This window comes from Ahaetulla prasina, chromosome 6, assembly GCF_028640845.1.
Source record: "Ahaetulla prasina isolate Xishuangbanna chromosome 6, ASM2864084v1, whole genome shotgun sequence".
In the NCBI taxonomy this organism is placed as follows: domain Eukaryota; kingdom Metazoa; phylum Chordata; class Lepidosauria; order Squamata; family Colubridae; genus Ahaetulla; species Ahaetulla prasina.
The window spans coordinates 75,021,435-75,042,437 of NC_080544.1; the positions used below are offsets into that span (position 1 = coordinate 75,021,435).

At 35.7% G+C, this 21,003-nt stretch overlaps 1 protein-coding gene across 1 annotated transcript in view; it reads right to left on the reverse strand.

Moving 5' to 3' along the window:
- The window catches only part of EPHA4 (EPH receptor A4), a 182,043-nt gene that overhangs the window by 66,739 nt on the left and 94,301 nt on the right, over positions 1–21,003 (reverse strand). Inside the window, exon 3 of the mRNA XM_058188074.1 lies at positions 18,669–19,007. Coding sequence (XP_058044057.1) covers positions 18,669–19,007 — 339 coding nt within the window. The remainder of the gene's footprint in view (positions 1–18,668; positions 19,008–21,003) is intronic.

Here is a 21,003-nt window from a genome sequence, read left to right on the forward strand (position 1 = left end):
ATAAAGACAAATGTTATATACATTTTTTTAAATCAATGATAAAATATCAAATACAAAATATGAAATAATATTGCCGTTTTGTCAAAATTCAGAAGATTAAGAATTTAATCATCTCAAAAAATGCAATATGGCCACACTAATACAATTTGCGCTGTTGTTTTCCCCCTTGAAATTTATTCCTTGCCTGGGTACAAATAGTAGGACTTATGTCAGAGATTACAACACACTGTAGACGGTGAGGATATAACACCACTGTCAATGGCAATCTCACTGCTTCTATTTAAAGTAAAGTCTATTCTATTAGTCTTTAAAATATCAGAAAGTATTGTGTGCCCAATGAACATGTCAGCTCTTGCTTTTAAGCCAGTGTTGCTTTCAGGCTATCCAAATTTGGAGTCATATATTATTCTATCTCCATTAAACACAGAGAGCGGCTGAAGCAGGTTCACACCTCCAATTTACAGTTAAATTGAATGACTGCTGAATTTTTAAAATTTTATTAGCTCTGCAGACCATTAAACTGCATTTCTCCCAGATGGATCTGCTGCCAAGACCTAGGAGACAAAGATTAGACACTCTCTGTGAGTATAATACAGTCTGTTGATACAGCTTGGATGGAATAGAAGGGAAACTAAATTTTTGCTATTTGCTATTCCTTTTGCTGTATATTTAAAAAAAAAACTGATATAAAGAGGTGAGGTTGAAAACAAAGAGCCAGAATTTGCATATTCATATATTATCCATTATACAGAACTATGATAAAAATTGTTTGTGAAGGAAGTAAAGTGAATCATGGAATGGCACATAACACAAGCCACCATACAATTTATAAGCTGGTTGCTGTGTCAAACTGCAAAAATGATCTCAGAAAACTGAAAGCTGTGCAACGAGCACCTACAAGTTTACTGTTTGATATTTCTACCCCAATGGTGAGGAAATATCATCACCTTAGGCATTGTTGAACAATTCTCACTGAGCCAAGATATGCATAACTGTGATTATAATTCCATCACCTCTGGGAAAATACAGGTTCTCTCTTTCTGCTCTGCATTGTGTGAATAATTGTCTGTAGCCTTCTGATAATGTATTTAGGAACAGATAAATCTGAAAACCAAATTTGGTGTTACCTCACCTCTTTGTCATGAAGGTTGACATCATCCAGAAATAAATTTTGCCCTGTTTTTGGGGATTGAGCTGTTTTGAATATCTATTTCTCATTTTTCCAAGAATGGCTGAATAAGGGTTCTGATTTAATCATCAGCTTAGTACAAGCATTACATTGCTCAAGGCTGATCATCAATCCATAAATAGGGATATGGAAGGCTCATTGACCTAGAATTCAAATACCTAATATTTTCTGTTAAATGCCAAAAGCACTGTAAAATCAAACAACAATAACAAAAACAATGCAAAATTCATAATATTCAATTGTAATTGTTCATAATTGAAAATTACAGAAAATACACCTTCATAAACCAGATTCAAACCATTCAGAAGGTCCTAATGGTGAAAGAAATGAGGAGAAAAACAGTAAGTTCCATAATAATGAAACTTTTTTTAAAAGGTCACTAGTTTAGCCTCTGAACCTATCTTTCTGAATCCAGGAAAACTTATAGAATATGTGATTCTTTAAAATCAGACAAAAAGCAGCCCGAGTGAGACAGAGAATGTCTTATTTGATTATGTTAAAAGTATATAGTCTTTATACATAATGGTTACAAAGACTTTTCATTGTACAAAATAATCTTCCATATATGACAGACTGAAGTAAGTATGTTTGACAATAATCCTATTCCTAGCACATATGCATTAGAAATTCCTAAATTTTCATCTTAACATATTTGTATGTGAGTTAAAAGGGATGCTGTGGCTCAGTGGCTAAGACACTGAGCTTGTTGATTGAAAAGTCGGCAGTTCAGCGGTTCGAATCCCTAGTGCCACGTAACAGGGTGAGCTCCCGTTACTTGTCCCAACTTCTGCCAACCTAGCAGTTCGAAAGCACATAAAAATTGCAAATAGAAAAATAGGGACCAACTTTGGTGGGAAGGTAACAGGATTCCGCGTGCCTTTGACATTTAGTCATGCTGGCCACATGAACACGGAAACATCTTTGGACAGTGCTGGCTCTTCGGCTTTGGGACAGAGATGAGCCTCGCCCCATAGAGTTGGGAACGACTAGCACATATGTGCGAAGGGAACATTTACCTTTATGTGAGGTGAAGGAATTTATATATTTATGCAAACATGACCTCTATTTCAGAAGATCTGTCTTGTTTTTGGTCTGTCTGTACACTTTTATATCTTATCAGCTTCCCATCTATGTTCTTTATTGCTGAAAGAACTGATGTAATAATTCCTGAAATTAAGCAGGGATGATTCCAGTCAAAGACTGAGGACAGATCATAACAAAACTTTTATATTCTGTATTTCCTGATACAAGTGGAATAATGTTGCTATGAAATCTACATTCTGCCTTCCATTGAGGACCTGTATACTGCACGAATCAAGAAGAGGGCCGTGAAAATATTTACAGATCCCTCGCATCCTGGACATAAACTGTTTCAACTCCTACCCTCAAAACGACGCTATAGAGCACTGCCCACCAGAACAACTAGACACAAGAACAGTTTTTTCCCGAAGGCCATCACTCTGCTAAACAAATAATTCTATCAACACTGTCAAACTATTTACTGAATCTGCACTACTATTAATCTTCTCATAGTTCCCATCACCAATCTCTTTACATTTATGACTGTATGACTATGACTATGACTATTCTATTCTATTCTATTTTATTCTATTCTATTCTATTCTATTCTATAACTTGTTGCTGGCAATCCTTATGATTTATATTGATATATTGACCATCAATTGTGTTGTAAATGTTGTACCTTGATGAACGTATCTTTTCTTTTATGTACACTGAGAGCATATGCACCAAGACAAATTCCTTGTGTGTCCAATCACACTTGGCCAATAAAAAATTCTATTCTATCTATTCTATTCTATTCTTGAATAAACTAAGTCCTTTCTATTAGTTATTCTTGCAAATTTACTTAATCTTAGAACCAGAGCCAGTTTGATGTAGTGGTTAAGGCATAAGGGTAAAACTGTGATACCATGAATTCTAGTCCCATCTTAGGCACAAATGTGGCTGTGTGACCTTCGGGCACTTACTCTTTGCCCTAGGAAAGAGGCAAAATCTTGCCAAGAAAACTGCAGGAACTTGTCCAGGCCATCTCCAAGGATTGAACACAATTGAATGGGAGGTAAAATGAATCTTGAACTAGAGAGAATGAAGGTTAGAATGGTTTTGGTCAGGTTTTTCAGTTGTTAAACCTAATGTTTATAAGTAAACTGATTTTTCTTCGCATATTTGTATCTATCTGTTGCCTGCTTCATTATATACACTGAGGCTATTTTTTTTTCTATTATTCCAGACTTTACTTCCAAATTTAGTGTTACAGCTTTCCATAATTTGTATGACATCTTTTTTGGTATGGTGTCGACAAGATATTGCAAATCATTGTGGAAATGTTGCAATTCAATTTCCTCTGCATCTGTGGATATAGCATAGGCCTGGATCATCATCATAATGATAAGCTTGTGTTGAATTCATATTGCACCATTTTGTCATTTATGAGGTTTTATCTGTGACATCCTTTTATTAATAAGAATTCTGAATTTCTTCTATGATTTGCTTGTCTGCAGTGGAAGGTCTGAAGGTCCTTTAAAAGTGTACTAATTTGCAGAATGTAAATGTTTAGTCTTGATATTTCAGTTTGGACAGTATCAAGTTTGCTTTCATTCATAGTTCTGACATCCCTTATGCCAATTCTATGAAGATCTTTGCAGCATCAAAATATCTTTTTGTCTTTGGGTCAGTGGTGAAATTCAGCCGGATCTATCTGGATCACATGATCTGGTAGTGGTGGCAGGAGGCTTTGCCCACCCAACTGGACGTCATCACGTACCATTTTTGACCCTCTGCGCATGCGCAAAAGGCTCTGCACATGCATGGAGGAGACAAACATGCTCACATTTGCAATCCAGTAGCAAAGGTAAGTGAATTTCACCCCTGCTCTGGATGCATTAGTAGCAGTACATCCTTTCAGCTTTTATCCAGCCACATTGTAAACATATGAATATGTATTAGTTTCACATGATGCATAAGCCCCTTAACTACTATAAGGCAGTGTTTCATTGAGGGGTTCAATATAAATAAGAAAGCAGATTCAGGGGCACAGAATATGTCAGAAGGCAGAATGGCAAGATTCTTTCAAGTCCTTTCGAGCTATCAAAAAATGCTACATATTGATACTAGTTATGGTGATAAACAGTGTGAATTAAACATAAGATTTGACCTGGTTTTTAGAAGGAAGAAAGAAAGTTGATCTCAAATGTACCAAGAACTAAGAAGACACTCAGAAAAAAAACAACCAAGGAAAATGTCCCATATAAGATAAATTGAGTTTTTAAACATGGTATTAACAGTTCCTTTGAAAAAAATATAGTTGTTTCCAAACGTTAAAAGGTTTAAAAGGGCTTTGTTCATCCTTACAATAAAATATACCAGCTACATGTTTATGTGCCTCTTAAAGTTGTTTTGATTTACAAGGCTGCCATCATTCTGTTTTGTAACAGAAATGTCCACAATTTTTATTTTATTTTTTTGTAATGCTTAGAGGAAGCTGGTGACATGTGAAAGAAGCAAAGTAAGTGAGCAATTTATAGTACCGGGAAAAGATCAGTATGTATTTGACTCAAAACATGTGAGACAATGCCTACCCTGTGGAGCTCTGCAGTTTACTGCATTTGCTACTCCTCACTCTTAACAAATGCTTTCTGGTTGAAGGGAAAATCACATGTCTCCTACTGCCACTGAAGCTATATCTCTTTGAGCCCATTCCATTCCTAAGACAACTTCTCTCTTCAATGCTGTTTACATAATTGCAGTATTTCAAACTTCTAACACAGCACTGCAGCAAAAAAGAAAAGGCATTCTTAATGCTGAAAACATGCCCAACAGAGCAACTGTAAAATATTGCAGATAATTCATTGAGCATGTTAAGTGACAAAAGATTCTCCTTACTCACTCCTGATTACTCTAACTGATGAGAATGAGCGGCAATTCAGAATGCACAAATGTTTCTATGTTCTCATTTGGCATCTTGAAATGCAAGGGATTTGAAATGTGGCTATCCATTTTAACTGCTGAGCCAGAAATGAAAAATTTCTTCAGCCTCAGCCACAATGTGTAAATACAAGAGATTACAACCAATTGCGAAGCGGTTACTGTAATATGCAGGAATGTTGCAATCCACAAAAAGTTAATTTCAACCTAGATCCATTGAAATTAATGGAAATACAAATTTCAGTACCATTATTGTTTTCAGTAGAAAATAATTTTCTCCTATCCCAGTGCATATTCAGGGGTGTATCAGGGGTGAAATGCTCACGGTTCGGACCGGATTGCCTTATCCAGTAGCAATGGTGGCGGGTGGTTCAGAGAATTGGTAGCAAAAATCCTTGCCTCCCCTCCCGTCCCAGCTGAGCCACACGATCATCAGAGGTTTTTTTTTTTACTTTTAAAAGCATTTTACTTCCACCAAAAAATGTTTTTAAAAGTAAAAAAAAAGCCTCTGATGATTGTGCGACTCAGTTGGGATTGTCAGAACCCTTTAAAAGCATTTTTTCTTTGGCCGAAGGGGTTGTAACAAAAAAAGCTTTTGAAAGGCTCTTCTGGCGATCCCAGCTGAGTTGCCTGATCATCAGAACTTTTTAAAAGATGTTTTCTACAAGCTCTTCAATTGAAGAGGTTGTAGAAAAAATGTTTTTAAAAGGTTCTGGTGATCAGGCAACTCAACTAAATTGTCAGAATCCTTTAAAAGCTTTTTTTCTTCTGGCGATCCCAGCTGAATTGCCTGATCATCACAGGCTTTTAAAAGCATTTTACTTCCACCAAAAAATGTTTTTAAAAGTAAAAAAAAAGCCTCTGATGATTGTGCGACTCAGTTGGGATTGTCAGAACCCTTTAAAAGCATTTTTTCTTTGGCCGAAGGGGTTGTAACAAAAAAAGCTTTTGAAAGGCTCTTCTGGCGATCCCAGCTGAGTTGCCTGATCATCAGAACTTTTTAAAAGATGTTTTCTACAAGCTCTTCAATTGAAGAGGTTGTAGAAAAAATGTTTTTAAAAGGTTCTGGTGATCAGGCAACTCAGCTGGAATTGTCAGAATCCTTTAAAAGCTTTTTTTCTTCTGGCGATCCCAGCTGAATTGCCTGATCATCACAGGCTTTTAAAAGCATTTTTTACAACATTTTCAGCTGAAGAGGTTGTAGAAAAAATGCTTTTAAAAGTAAAAAAAAGTTGGCAACGCCCACCCAGTCACATTACCCCCCACCAAGCCACGCTCACAGAACCGGTAGTAGCAAATTTTACATTTCACCCCTGGTGTGTATGTATGTGTACACATACAAACAAATTACCAAAACTCTTGTTTCTCAAACCTTCAATTGAGCCAAATATTGCATCACAGGACAAAATGTTTTGAATGAAAGTTTCTCAAATGGCCTAATGTACAGAAGGCTGGGATACATTACTCTTGAGGGAGTGAAATTTGGTGAATTTTTTGCCACTTCAGTGCTCCTGTACTACTGATGTTTAGCACTGCTACTTCCTTGTCCTGAATGGGGAACTTTCAACAGATCTTCAAGATGAAGATCTGTAGACCAGAGGAATGCTGTCGATATAATTTACTTGGACTTCAGTAAAGCATTTGATAAAGTAGACCATAACCTACTACTAGATAAAGTAGAAAAATTTGGGTTAGACAGCACCACCACCAGATGGATTCGTAACTGGCTGACCAACTGCACTCAACGTGTAGTCCTCAACGGAACGACATCCACATGGAGGAAAGTATGCAGTGGAGTACCCCAAGGCTCTGTTTTAGGCCCAGTACTCTTCAACATCTTCATCAATGACTTGGACAAGGGGATAGATGGGGAACTCATCAAATTTGCAGATGACACCAAGCTGGCAGGAATAGCCAACACTCCAGAAGATAGGCTCAAGCTACAGAAAGGTCTTGACAGACTTGAACATTGGGCGCTATCTAACAAAATGAAATTCAACAGTGAAAAAAGTAAGGTTCTACATTTAGGCAAAAAAACCAAAATGAACCGGTACCTTATATGTGGTACCTTGCTCAATAGTAGTACCTGTGAGAGGGATCTTGGAGTCCTAGTGGATAACCATTTAGATATGAGCCAGCAATGTGCAGCAGCTGCTAAAAAAGCCAACACAGTTCTGGGCTGCATAAACAGAGGGATAGAATCAAGATCATGTGAAGTGTTAGTGCCACTTTATAATGCCTTGGTAAGGCCACACTTGGAATATTGCATCCAGTTTTGGTCGCCACGATGTAAAAAAGATGTCTAGAAAGAGTCCAGAGAAGAGCAGCAAAGATGATTAGGGGACTGGAGACTAAAACACATGAAGAACGGTTGCAGGAACTCGGTATGCCTAGTTTAATAAAAAGAAGGACTAGGGGAGACACGATAGCTGTGTTCCAATATCTCAGGGGTTGCCACAAAGAAGAGGGAGTCGGGCTGTTCTCCAAAGCACCTAAGGGTAGAACAAGAAGCAATGGGTGGAAACTGATCAAAGAAAGAAGCAACTTAGAAATAAGGAGAAATTTCCTGACAGTTAGAACAATTAATAAGTGGAACGACTTGCCTGCAGAAGTTGTGAATGCTCCAACACTGGAAATTTTTAAGAAAATGTTGGATAACCATCTGACTGAGATGGTGTAGGGTTTCCTGCCTGGGCAGGGGGTTGGACTAGAAGGCCTCCAAGGTCCCTTCCAACTCTGTTGTTATATATTACATTAAATATTATATATATTATATTATATATATATATTATGATCAGATTGAATGGAATGAGTTTATTTATGCCCGATTACATTGATGCCATGACTTAAAGGACTCTAAAGGTAATAACTAGCACTCTGAATTAATTTTGGAAGTTGCCGCTTATGATAAAATGGGAAACCAATGGTTGTTGATTCAAAATCCACCTATCATCTTAGTTCTTGATGGTGCTTTCTATTAAAAATCAAACGAAATTTGGGGATGTGCCTGGAAGATCAGAAGTTCTGGCAGGAAGAATAGTTAGAAGCCAAACCCAGGAAAATGTCAGTTATGGTTAATGTATGAGTTTCAGCCTTTTTAAAATGAGAAGCACTGACAACAATTACTGAAGTTTTCATCACCTCAGTGACTCAATTATTTACTAGAAAGATTATGATGTGTGCAAGCTAGGGAGACGTTATAGTGCTATTTGAGAGATTTAGATTTGCAAAATGTGGTAATTTTGCTGATTCTCCAAAAACCCAGGCATTATTTACCATGCTGTACAATAAAGTTTCCATTGGAAGGGGAAGAGCAACACCTATCTTCCTTCTGGCTGACAGATTCTGAAAGAAATAAGTTATTGGTCCCATCAGCCCCTAAAGTCTACAAGCCCAAGTGCAGTTTCTGCACCCACCCATTTGATCTAACAGCTAACCTTTAACCATTCATTATAGAAAAGAGAAGTCTGGACTAACATTCTCATCTATGGGTATAATCAGGTCAACTTCCTTCCCGGCTCCTTGAACCGTGAGTCAGTGGAGCAATGCAGGGACTTAGAAACAGGGTATATTTATTTGTACTACACTGCATGGCATTTTAATTAGTAACTCTGTAGATTTAAAATCTCTGAATGGACACACAGGGACAGTTGTGTAGCATAGCTTTTGTGCTTTCCTGCTTGGAAAAAAAAACCCAATTGAGGACACCAGCAGGGGTTTAATAGAAGCTTTGATAAAAGTTCTCTGAATCCTTTTATTGTTGCTCAACTGCAGACTGGACCCTGGTGTCTTTCAGGCTGTGCTCAGGAGATAACAATTAATTTCACTCAGTTGGGGGAGTTGGCTGGAAAAGATGGTGGCCTCTATGGATATGTGGATATAGAGAAAAAACAAACTATAATTGCTGCTAAGAAACTAAGAATATGTCTGTATCGGTTAAATATACTGTATGTAGGTTCTTCTTAGAAAACATTTTATAGATGAGAAATGATAAGTAAATGTAAATAGTTAATGTACTATAATGTACTACAATTTTTCAAGCGGATTGCAAAATAAAATCAAAAAAAGATTCAATAATGGAATAATATACTTGTCAATGATTATTTTACCAAAATTATCAGAAAGGGTTAAGGTAGATAAAAAAATTATGGTTTTGAACAATACAATACTGAGTTTCAAATACAGCAATGTACAAATGATGAATATCTTATTGCTAAAATGTATACAATTTCGTTGAGATATAAGAAGAACAAGTGAAAGAATGTATGGTAAAATGGGCTAAAATTTGGGCTACAATATACAAATGGGAAAATATGAGGATAAAAGGACTGAAATTTACATTACGTTCTTACCTTAAAGAGAAATTTTATTAAAATATTGGTATTTTCCACCAGTGAAATTGTCTACAATTACTTTAAGGGACTCTTTATCATGCATGTGCAAGTAGTCCCTGACTTATGACATAATTAGGACTGGAATTTTCATCGTAAATCATAGCAGGCGTAAGTCAAGTCAGGCCCAATTTTGAAACAATTTTATGGTGGTCATGCAGCGAATCACTGCTGTCATTAACTGAATCACACCATGCTTAAGTGAATCTGGCTTTTCCAATGGGCATTTTTTACTGGAAATTAGCCAAACGGTTTGCAAACCATGACCACATGAATGCAGGATGTGGCAACCAGTCATAAATGCACCTGAAATTTGATCATGTGACGATGAAGGAGGTGCAACAATTATAACTGTGAGTGTAGGTCATAAGTCACTTTTTCAAGACTGTCATAACTCTGAACCATCACTAAATAAATAGCCATACATCATGAATTAAGCTATATGGGTCAGTAAACCTTTGGATAAAAATGAAAACGCTAATTTAAAAATATCTTAAAGAGCAACATACTATTGAAACCAGGAATTTTTCTTTTGGAATTAATGAAAAGATAGGTAAGAACTTTGTTTTTATATACCACAAATGCAGCAGGTTTACTTAAAAGTAGAAAAGTTCAACTCTACCCACATTAGAAGAATGGTTGTGAAAATGTTGAAACTTGCAGACATGGCTAAATAGATTTCCTTGATTAGACAAAGACATTATCTCCTGACTTGAAACTACTTATAGACTTTTTGCATAAAATATTTGCATTTATGACTAGTGATTTTGATGATTATTAAAAAAATGTATAAAAGAAAAAAGTAAGCTTTTTTGTAATCATAGAAAATTTTGTAATTATACTTATATATCTGTAATGGAAATTGGAAGCTTTTTTCTATTTCATTTTTTCTTTCTCCACTTTTGTCTTTTTCTTCTTTGTTTTCTTCTGTATTAGTTGGAGTTAGTTTTTATGTTCTCTTTTACACTTAATAAAACTTACATAAAAATGAACATATCTGACCTTGTGTACCCCGCATGGAATTATAATGGACAAGGAGAAAGAGAGAGAGGAGTTCAAAACATACAATGGACTGAGTCAAACAATTATGGAGAGTCATGTTATGGATTTCTTAAAAAGTTTTAAAATATAAATTGCTATAAATTGTTCTAACCACCAGGCCTTTTTTCAATAATAGAGACAGTACTTGTTTGTAAAATAATATTAACAGCAGAGTGATAAATAAACTTCATTTCCCACAGAAAATAGTCAAGACTATATTATAACAGGACAAAATCTGTATTTAAATATTGTAATAATCTCTTTGTACTGCAAAGTAGTTTCATTTGCCCAAAGTTGTTCATTGACCTCTAAAGTTGTTGATTTACTGAAGGTGGTAAAAAGCTTTTCTCTGCTTGCTGATTTAGATTTTACTCTCCTTTTGAATACAAATTCATGGAAATGGGTGGTACAAATGCTTTGCCAAGAAGCAGCCAGTTGTTTATATTATTTTTTTCAGTAAAAAGCATAACCGCTTTAAAATAATAAATTTAACCCCTCCCAATAATAGATTTCCCGTTTTTTGTTTTGTTTTGTGTTGGATGCATGTATGTACATTCCAAGTAGCACGTCCATTGCACATGAATAAAGCTGGTTGCCAACGGGAAGGAAAAGAGCACATATTTCCTACCACATTACACATTTTCAAGGACATAATTAAATGACCATGGAAGGAATTTTCAGTTGATCAGCACTATTTATCTTTCAGAGATCTTTACCCAAGCACATGCAATAGACAAAATTTAGTTAACCATTTGGTTCAATAGCATTTAAGCAATTCAAGGCTCTTCTATTCTCTGAACTTTTACTATATTTAGCTTCCCAATATTACACATTTTTTATTTCCTTTTAAAAATGCTGCATAGACAATTATAGGTCATAAAGACATTAAAGAAAAGTTAAATTATAAAGTAAACTATAGTCTAATAGTTGCTGTATGTTTGCTATGTAGAACTTAATGCACTTAAAATACTGGAGGTTATAGTGCCATGGTGGCAAACATATGGCACACGTGTCACAGCTGGCATGCAGAGCCCTTTCTGCAGGGACACATGAACTATCATCTAGCTCAGCTCCACCGTGCACGTTGTTGGCACACAACAAGAAAAAGGTTTGCCATCACTCTTATAGTGGGTTTCAAGTCACAGATACTGTATAACTTCAATTTTAACTACATTATACCTTCAGGAAAAAAAATCTATACTGGTCAGTTGTCACCCAGGTCAATAAGGACCATGTCAGATGTTAGTGTTCCTGGTCATCTGTGAACAAGTGACAACAGGCTGCAGGAACTGTGGCTGGACAACCAGAGCCTAAGTGACAACAGGCCTCAGGAACTATGGCTGGACAACCAGAGCCTAAGTGACAACAGGCCTCAGGAACTATGGCTGGACAACCAGAGCCTAATCCTGCAGTTTACTGGAAGAAGAACAAAACAAAAGTATTTATTTATTTATTTATTTAATTTCTATACCACCCTTCTCCCGAAGGACTCAGGGCAGTTTACAGCCAGAATAAAACAACATAAACAAAAATTACAACATTTTAAAAATCTAATTTTAATTTGGCCAAAATAAGTTAAAACTGTCATAAACCCCTAATAAAACCCCCACATTAAAATTGCGTTAGGCCAGCCCCGCACGATAGAACAAAAAGGTCTTAAGCTCGTGTTTGAAGGTCCGGAGGTCAGGGAGTTGACGCAACCCCGAGGCAACTCATTCCAAAGGGCAGAAGCCCCCACAGAGAAGGCCCTCCCCCTGGGGGCCGCCAGTCGACATTGTTTGACTGACGGCACCCTGAGGAAGCCCTCCCTATGGGAGCGCACAGGTCGGTGGGAGGCTATTGGTGGCAGGAGGCGGTCCCGTAGATAACCCGGTCCTATGCCAAGGAGCGCTTTAAAGGTGATAACCAACACCTGGAATTGCACCCGGAAGACCACCAGCAACCAGTGCAGCTTGCACAGGAGAGGTGTTACATGGGAGCATCATGTTGCTCCCTCTATTACCCGTGTATACTGTAAATCACACCATTATGGTCTATTATTTTAAATCAGAACCAACTAAGTAAGGATACTTCAAACAAATATTTGTAATGATTCACTAAAACATCTGTAAAAAATATCATGTACCAGTAATAAAAATTTCATAGAGACATAAAGTTGAAAAGATAGTTGAAATCAAACAGGTTAAAACATTGTGGAATTTCTAAATGCAAACTGATAAAACTCCTGGTCATAGTACACCAGATTAAACTGTGGATAAAAAAAGAAAACGTGCATAACTGTGGCAATATCAGAAAATGATGGAATAAAGTATTGGAGATCATAAATATCAAAATCTGATAATCAAAACTGAAAGATTATTGCAAAACACAACTATGTAATCCACTGGTTATCAGCACATGGAGTGTCGTAGCAAAACATCTTGGATAGCACTTAGAAAATCTCCACATTGACAAAATTTCCATCTGTCAATTACAAAAGGCCACAATGCTTGGATCAGCACATATGCTACAATGATACATTACAACATATACTGCCCTTGGAAAGAAGTCAATATGTATGAAGGCCAATACTAACTAAAAAAATTGGTAGCTGTGATTTCAAATTGTTGTCTATGTAATAATAATAACAGCCAGACCCCTTGACCCTAAAATGAAAATGAGTTAAGAAATTCCTGAATTTTCATCCAGGTTAACCTCATCTTCCAGCAATATAAGGAAGAAGAGAATTAACACTTCCTCAATTTTCACCACCACCTGCTATAGAAAATACTATACTCTCATTAAATGGATCCCTTTGGTAAGCAGAACAATGTCTTCATTACAATATCAATAAGATTGTATATCATCAGTCCTTGGGTGTGTTGGCTTTAAATATTTCTCTGATTTTAAATAACTTGTCTCTCCTCATCTCCCATTCCCATAATTTTAATCAGCCAGAATGAAGAGGCTAAACAACATTTCCAAGATACAGTCATGAATTGAAAGAATTCTAAAATCCCAGGAATTTATGACATTGTTCACTCTAATTTCTCCTTTCCCAAATCAAGTGAGAATGACAGGGAGAAAGAGTTATTGTATTAAAGACACAGCTTGGATTCACACACTTCATTTAGTCATAATGTGTTGTTTGGTTTGGGCCTGATATCAGTGAACCCATTCACTGTAGTTGGTGAAAAAATACTTATGGATTAGTGCAATGTGTGACCTCATCCTTTGTGGTTTATTCATCTAACAATGGTTTAAAAACCATGTCTCAGCATGCATGCTATGTATGTGAATGAAGCATGCAATATAATGCAATATAATGCATAAATAAAGCAAAGTCAGATTTCCTGGATTTTTGTTTTGTTTCAAAGTATCATATTTAAAATTTTCCATTAATACATCTTTTTTGCCAAGTAAATGTGTTTTTGTTCTTCTTGGAACAAGACACCATACACGGACATTCTTATCAAGCAAGACAAAAGCCAACTGGCAGATGGAAGCTCACAAGTACAGGAAATAGAATTCCCAAAGGACTTAGCTTTAGTCTTTTCAGTTAAGTCCCACCAAAAATAAGAATGACCTTGGCTCTTCCAACATTGAGAACTCTACATAATACTCATTAATCGACTTGATTTCCTGTTACTGATTTCCTTACACTTGCTAAACCAAACATTCACTCAAGAAAGCCAAAAGAAACAAGCATGCACTAGCTCTTCTAACGAATAAATAAAACATAAGGTTATTGACATTTAAACATTATATTTTACTTTCTTTTAAAAAACCGTATCTACCTCATTTACAAAATAAATGGATAAAAATAGAAATCATTGATGGAAACAGGTTGGAAAAAAATAAATTATATACTAATTTAAATAAGCAGATATTTAATCAGGCTCAAATAGCAACTGGCATATTCTGAGTTATTTCACAACGTAGAAAAAAATATATTTTATTTTTAAGCACAAAAATTGTATGTTCTTTTACAGCTACCTATTTAAATTGTCCACCTGCATTTCACTGAGAGAAGGAGATAGGAATATATGTGTAGATATTTGTTTAGGAAACAGTTGAAAATAAAGAAGATGGTTAATAGAAAGGTAAACACCCTTAGCATACTGTAGTTAGCTTGGAAGATTTTCTCTTAGTACCTGAATTCAAATTAAAGGCCATCTGATGCCTTTGATGCTGGTGCAATTTCCATCATTGCCACTGAAAGCAGCACAGACTCATGGTATAACATAGGAGCCTCTGTGGCTCAGGCTGCTAATGCAGTCTGTTATTAACAGCAGCTGCCTGCAATTATTGCAGGTTCTAGTCCCACCAGGTCCAAGGTTGACTCAGCCTTCCATCCTTTATAAGGTAGGTAAAATGAGGACCCAGATTGTTGGGCGCAATAAGTTGACTTTGTATATAAATATACAAATAGAATGAAGACTATTGCTAACATAGTGTAAGCTGCCCTGAGTCTTCGGAGAAGGGCGGGATATAAATGTAAATAAATAAATAAATAATAGTCATAGATCCTCATTTGATTTATATATATTCTACTGTACAGCTCAAATAAAAGTGGCAAAACACATAGAACCTTTTGTCCATTTCCTGGGTGTGATGTGCAGGGGGATGCAATGCACATGATATTCTAACCAATATTTGAAGGGAAGCAGGGATTTCTGAAAATATATATATATATACCAAAATACTAATAAAGAATCTGTTCTTTTTATAGAATTTTCCTGTGTTTGTGAGCTACATGGAAGTAATAATCACCCTAGCTTGTTTTGATTATTCAGAATATATATGAAAACCTATAAGAACAACACCTTCTTTTGATCCTCCCTCTTTTACATTCAACATTGTGCTTTAATTATGACAAATAAGCAAAGTGTAATTCTACTTCTCTTTGTTTACAAGATCCTTCAATGTTTACTATTGCACTGCTTCCAGAAGTTTGATGCTACTGAAATAAAATGAAATAAATATGTAGCTAGTAGAAATATGTGTTCATTTTATATTTCTGAGGCATTATAGATCATATCTGGCATGACAGAAAATTGAAGCAAAAGTTAAAATGCATGTTTACAGAACAAGAACAATTTTCTTATGCAGGTATATACTGGGAGGTGGATAAGAAAACTATAAGAAAATAATCTACAAATCTCAAGTACTCTAAAATAAAGATTTGCAACAGGCAGGCTGAGAGCTAGATATGTTGGAAAAAAACAAAGTGGGGTGAGTGGAATCATCTAGAATTGAATATCTTCATACAAAAGATCCTTCTCTGACTAAAGCTGCAATTTTAAAATATTTTAGCTAAGTGCTGTGAGATAAAAAGTCTGTTTATTTATTTATAGACCTTTCCCTTTTAACCAATATTTCCGCAATCCACTTCAATAGTGTGACTAGCTTTAAAAATACTAAAGTTAACCTAACCAGATAAAAAAATGACAAAAAAGACTTATATATCTGTTTAAAAATTCAAACTTCAGAAGAACACAGACTGCCAACAAAACAAGAGATAAGACTAGAATTTCCTGAAAATTCCTAATGTTCATCTGCATGTTACAACTGATTCCCCATTGAAACCAATCTTTTAATGTAATACATATGGGAATTGTTTGCCATTGTTGCATTGTGTTTTACAATGTCTTACCCAAAAACTTTACAAGTTTATCACTATCATAGGGAGGACAAAAAACTGTATACTTAACTAACCCACTGAACTGAAAGAACTTTAAAAATCTTCAGATTAGAAAATCTAATCAGAACTAATAAATCAAAAGCATACAGTCTTGCTACTCAAAGTACTAGTAGAAGCAATTCCATTCAACATGTATATATCACAGATTCCATTAGTTTATCTGTTAGATAATAAGTTTACTGTAACAAGATCGCGATTGAAACACTAGTATAATCTATTTGAACTATTTTCCACAATTATACGCTGTATAAACATCAGTTCCTACAGAATATCAGATATTTTTAATAAAAACTTATCAAGCTGAATTAACAGCAAGCTATTATTTTAAATCTCAATTGTCAAACAAAGATGCAGTCTTACTGAGATAGAATTTTATAAATGTAGAAACACAAATCATTAAAATAGCAACATATTCATATGTCCACTTTAAGCACAAAATGGTATTTATATATTGTTATTTAAGCCTGCACTGCTTCAAACTTTTTTTTAAAAAATATTCTGAAGCAAACATACAGTCTCTTACACATTGTAGAAATAGGAATATTTCTGTCAGGTCAAGATCATTTAAGGCAATCTTGAAAGTCCTAACATGCCTCTGAGGCAGGAAGGGAGGAAACATAAGGGTTCATTATAGAAGGAATCTCTTAAAGCATACTTTTTGCATTTCACAATTAAAGAGCAATCTGGAAGGCCAAATATAGTGTTTAAAGTTCACCAAGTTGAAAAATAAAATAGAAAATATTCATGATTACCAATCTATATCTTTGTCACTATAGTACTATATTTTCATTTACAGTGGAAACAAACACTGTGATAACTATACGCAAAATGCAATTTTTTTATATGAGCCCACACTACCTGTTACTTTTAACCAGAGTATAACAGAAAGTACATTTTTTCTAAAATGAATTGAATTGGAAGGCTTTGGAAGCAAAAAAGTCTTTAAAATAGCTACATATTTTTTGGCAGTGGGGCACGGAAAACACCAAGAGATTTCAGAAACTATAGAAAACTAAACAAAAACAAGCAAAATCTCCCCACAAGGAAAAATGTAGGGAGAAGGACTTTTCTAATCCATTGAGGTAGAATTCCAAACTTTCACATTTCTATCAGATGGCAGGAAAAATTATGAAACCAACTTGGGGTCTGATTTTAGCAGAAACATGTTTTGCTATAGTAGCGTATTATTCTGTTTCCAACCCTACAAATATTAATAAAAATATTATTAGTAAAGTATGCAATTGCCTAGGAAATACTTATATGGTTGGGCTTTGCTTTATTAAAACTAAATAGTATTACAAATTGTATAATTACCATGTTGGTCCAAATAAAAGGTCAGATCTTTTATCTATAATTACTGACAACTTGCCAAGATTTGAGTATACGCTAAAACTAATTTATCTGTATAGTTTACTCCTTGGAACTTTCTTTACTTATCTTCCATATAAAAAGAAGCAAATTTATGGCTGAAGGCTGAAGAGTTCAGCCTAAGAAAGAGTAGGATACATTTCAGTAAAAGGTAATGTTTCCTATGTCATATGATTCCTCATATCCTCACAGATTAGTATACATAGTCAAGTAGATACTGCTAAAGACACACAATGACTGTGAATATATTTCTCAATTTTAGCATTGTGTTAAAGTATACCATAGAGCGTCTTTTCCTTCTCTTTGTTATAATCTGTTGAAAAGATTGCTAAGTGATTGTTGAAAAAAATCAAAAACTGTTCTAACTGGGGGATGCAGATAATTTGCACTGGAGGGGATATTATTTTCTTACACTATTTATAGATACTGGTGTTCTGATCCAGATCTGATTCACAGCAAAAGCTTGCCTTTTCCCTGCATCCCTCAGCATATAACATGTATCTTCCTAACTCTCTTGATATTTAAAGATTCTGTCAGTAGAACAAATTAAGTAAGAAGAATACATCCTTGAAAGCAAACCATCAAACTGCATTTGCAGCACTCTCTTACGTTCTAAAAATAGGTATTCCAATGGCAGAGGCCAACTTGGGATTCAAACTGCCTTCTGCTTATTTGGTACTTTTGTGACTGGCCATGCCCACAGTTTCAGTCATTTGGTGATTAGATGACTCTTCTAGGGTAAGAATTCCAATACCAAACCCAACATATACTGTTAAAATTTCAAACGTGCCTCTTCCCTCCAAAATTGTTACTACTTCCAATGAGTCCCACAGGTACTTTTTCAAAAGGCAACTGGACTTTCTTTGTTTTTCCTTAAAGACATTTTGCTTCTCATTTCTTCTTGAATGAGAAGCAAAATGTCTTGAAGGAAAAACAAAGTCCAGTTGCTTCTTGAAAAAAGTACTGTTGGGACAACAATTACCTGGATGTCTGACAATCTGAAGAGACAGCTCCAATGAGTGGGAAAATGAAAGTAGAATAAAATGTTTACCTGCTTGGTTAGTGGTCACAGTGACAGACACAGCTTGGTCTTGGCTTGGATTTTGCTTGGATACTCCATTCACTGCCCAGATTTCAAAAGTATAGTTAGTATGTGCCAAAAGGTCTGTAATGGAAACCCTTGTGGACTTCAAACCATTCTGCTGAGGGCTGAAGTGAACGCCACTCCCACAGGATCGGCAGCGGTTCAGATCACTAGCTCCACATCTCTTACACACCACATTGTAAGAGACATCTTCACGGCCACCTTTGTTCTGAGGGGAACTCCATTCCAAATTCACTGATGTCTCATTGACATTGGAAATCAAGTTCTCGGGAGCAGATGGAGGGCCTGCAAAAGAAAAGCATCCTTTTTTAAATTACCTAAATAAAATTTTAAAAAATTGGAAGCCTCTTTAGAGAAATATCCACACAGGATTATGTAACTTCAAGAGCTACAATTAGGACTTTGAACATTGTTCCATATACTAATCTCCATAAAGAGATACACACAGGATAAATAATAATAATAATAACAGAGTTGGAAGGGTCCTTGGAGGTCTTCTAGTCCAACCCCCTGCCCAGGCAGGAAATCCTACACCATTTCAGACAAATGGTTATCCAACATTTTCTTAAAAATTTCCAGTGTTGGAGCATTCACAACTTCTGCAGGCAAGTTAATTGTTCTAACTGTCAGGAAATTTCTCCTTAGTTCTAAGTTGCTTCTCTCCTTGATCAGTTTCCACCCATTGCTTCTTGTTCTACCCTCAAGTGCTTTGGAGAACAGCCCGACTCCCTCTTCTTTGTGGCAACCCCTGAGATATTGGAACACTGCTATCATGTCTCCCCTAGTCCTTCTTTTTATTAAACTAGACATAACCAGTTCCTGCAACCGTTCTTCATATGTTTTAGCTTCCAGTCCCCTAATCATCTTTGTTGCTCTTCTCTGCACTCTTTCTACTAGAGTCTCAGCATCTTTTTTACATCGTGGTGACCAAAACTGGATGCAATATTCCAAGTGTGGCATTATACCAAGGCATTATAAAGTGGTATTAACACTTCAAGTGATCTTGATTCTATCCCTCTGTTTATGCAGCCCAGAACTGTGTTGGCTTTTTTGGCAGCTGCTGCACACTGTTGGCTCATATCTAAATGGTTGTCCACTAGGACTCCAAGATTCCTCTCACAATTACTACTATTGAGCAAGGTACCACATATACGGTACCTGTGCATTTTATTTTTTTGTCCTAAATGTAGAACCTTACTTTTTTCACTGTTGAATTTCATTTTGCTAGATAGCATCCAATATTCTAGTCTGTCAAGATCTTTCTGTAACTGGAACCTATCTTCTGGAGTGTTAACTATTCCTGCCAGCTTGTTGTCATCTGCAAATTTGATGAGTTCTATCCCCTTGTCCAAGTCATTGATGAAGATGTTGAAGAGTACTGGGCCTAAAACAGAGCCTTGGGGTACTCCACTGCATACTTCCTCCATGTGGATGTAGTTCCATTAAGAACTACACGTTGAGTGTGGTTGGTCAGCCAGTTACGAATCCATCTGGTGGTGGTGCTGTCTAACCCACATTTTTCTACTTTATCTAGTAGTAGGTTACGGTCTACTTTATCAAATGCTTTACTGGTCTACTTTATCAAATGCTTTAAATACTATATTTAATTTCAGTTCATTTAAATACTTGTAAATTGTTACTTGAAGTGTCTCTATGTTTTCATAATTCTGCTTTCTCTCATATTAAGAATTACAGTTGAGGGGCTTTCAAAGAACCCAGCAGAATGTATGCAGCCTGGAAGCCTCATGATATACTTCTCTGACTCGCACTAAAGTTTCCTAATACGATTTGATTGCTTATTTGTACCCTATGACTATCATTAAGTCTTGTACCTTATGATTCTTGATGAATGTATCTTTTCTTTTATGTACACTGAGAGCATATTCACCAAGACAAATTCCTTGTGTGTCCAATCATACTTGGCCAATAAAAAGTTCTATTCTATTCTATTCTATTCTATTCTATTCTATTCTATTCTATTCTATTCTATTCTATTCTATTCTAAAGCTTCATACATAATGCATTGCAAAAAGTAATTCTAGTACTTTTCTTCCTTGTGTTTCAGTCAGAATCTATCTTCAAATAAAAACTGCTCCTGTACAGCTATATCCCTAGTTCTAAACAGATTTCCATTTTTAAATATCTGGCTGTACAGAAAAATGTATTAGCAAATGGCCAACATACCATGTCCTGTGCAGTCCTAAAAAAAAAAAAAAAAAAGCCCACCAGCTACATTATCAGTCATTCATTTGAATGATTTGGGGTATAAGAATGAGATGTC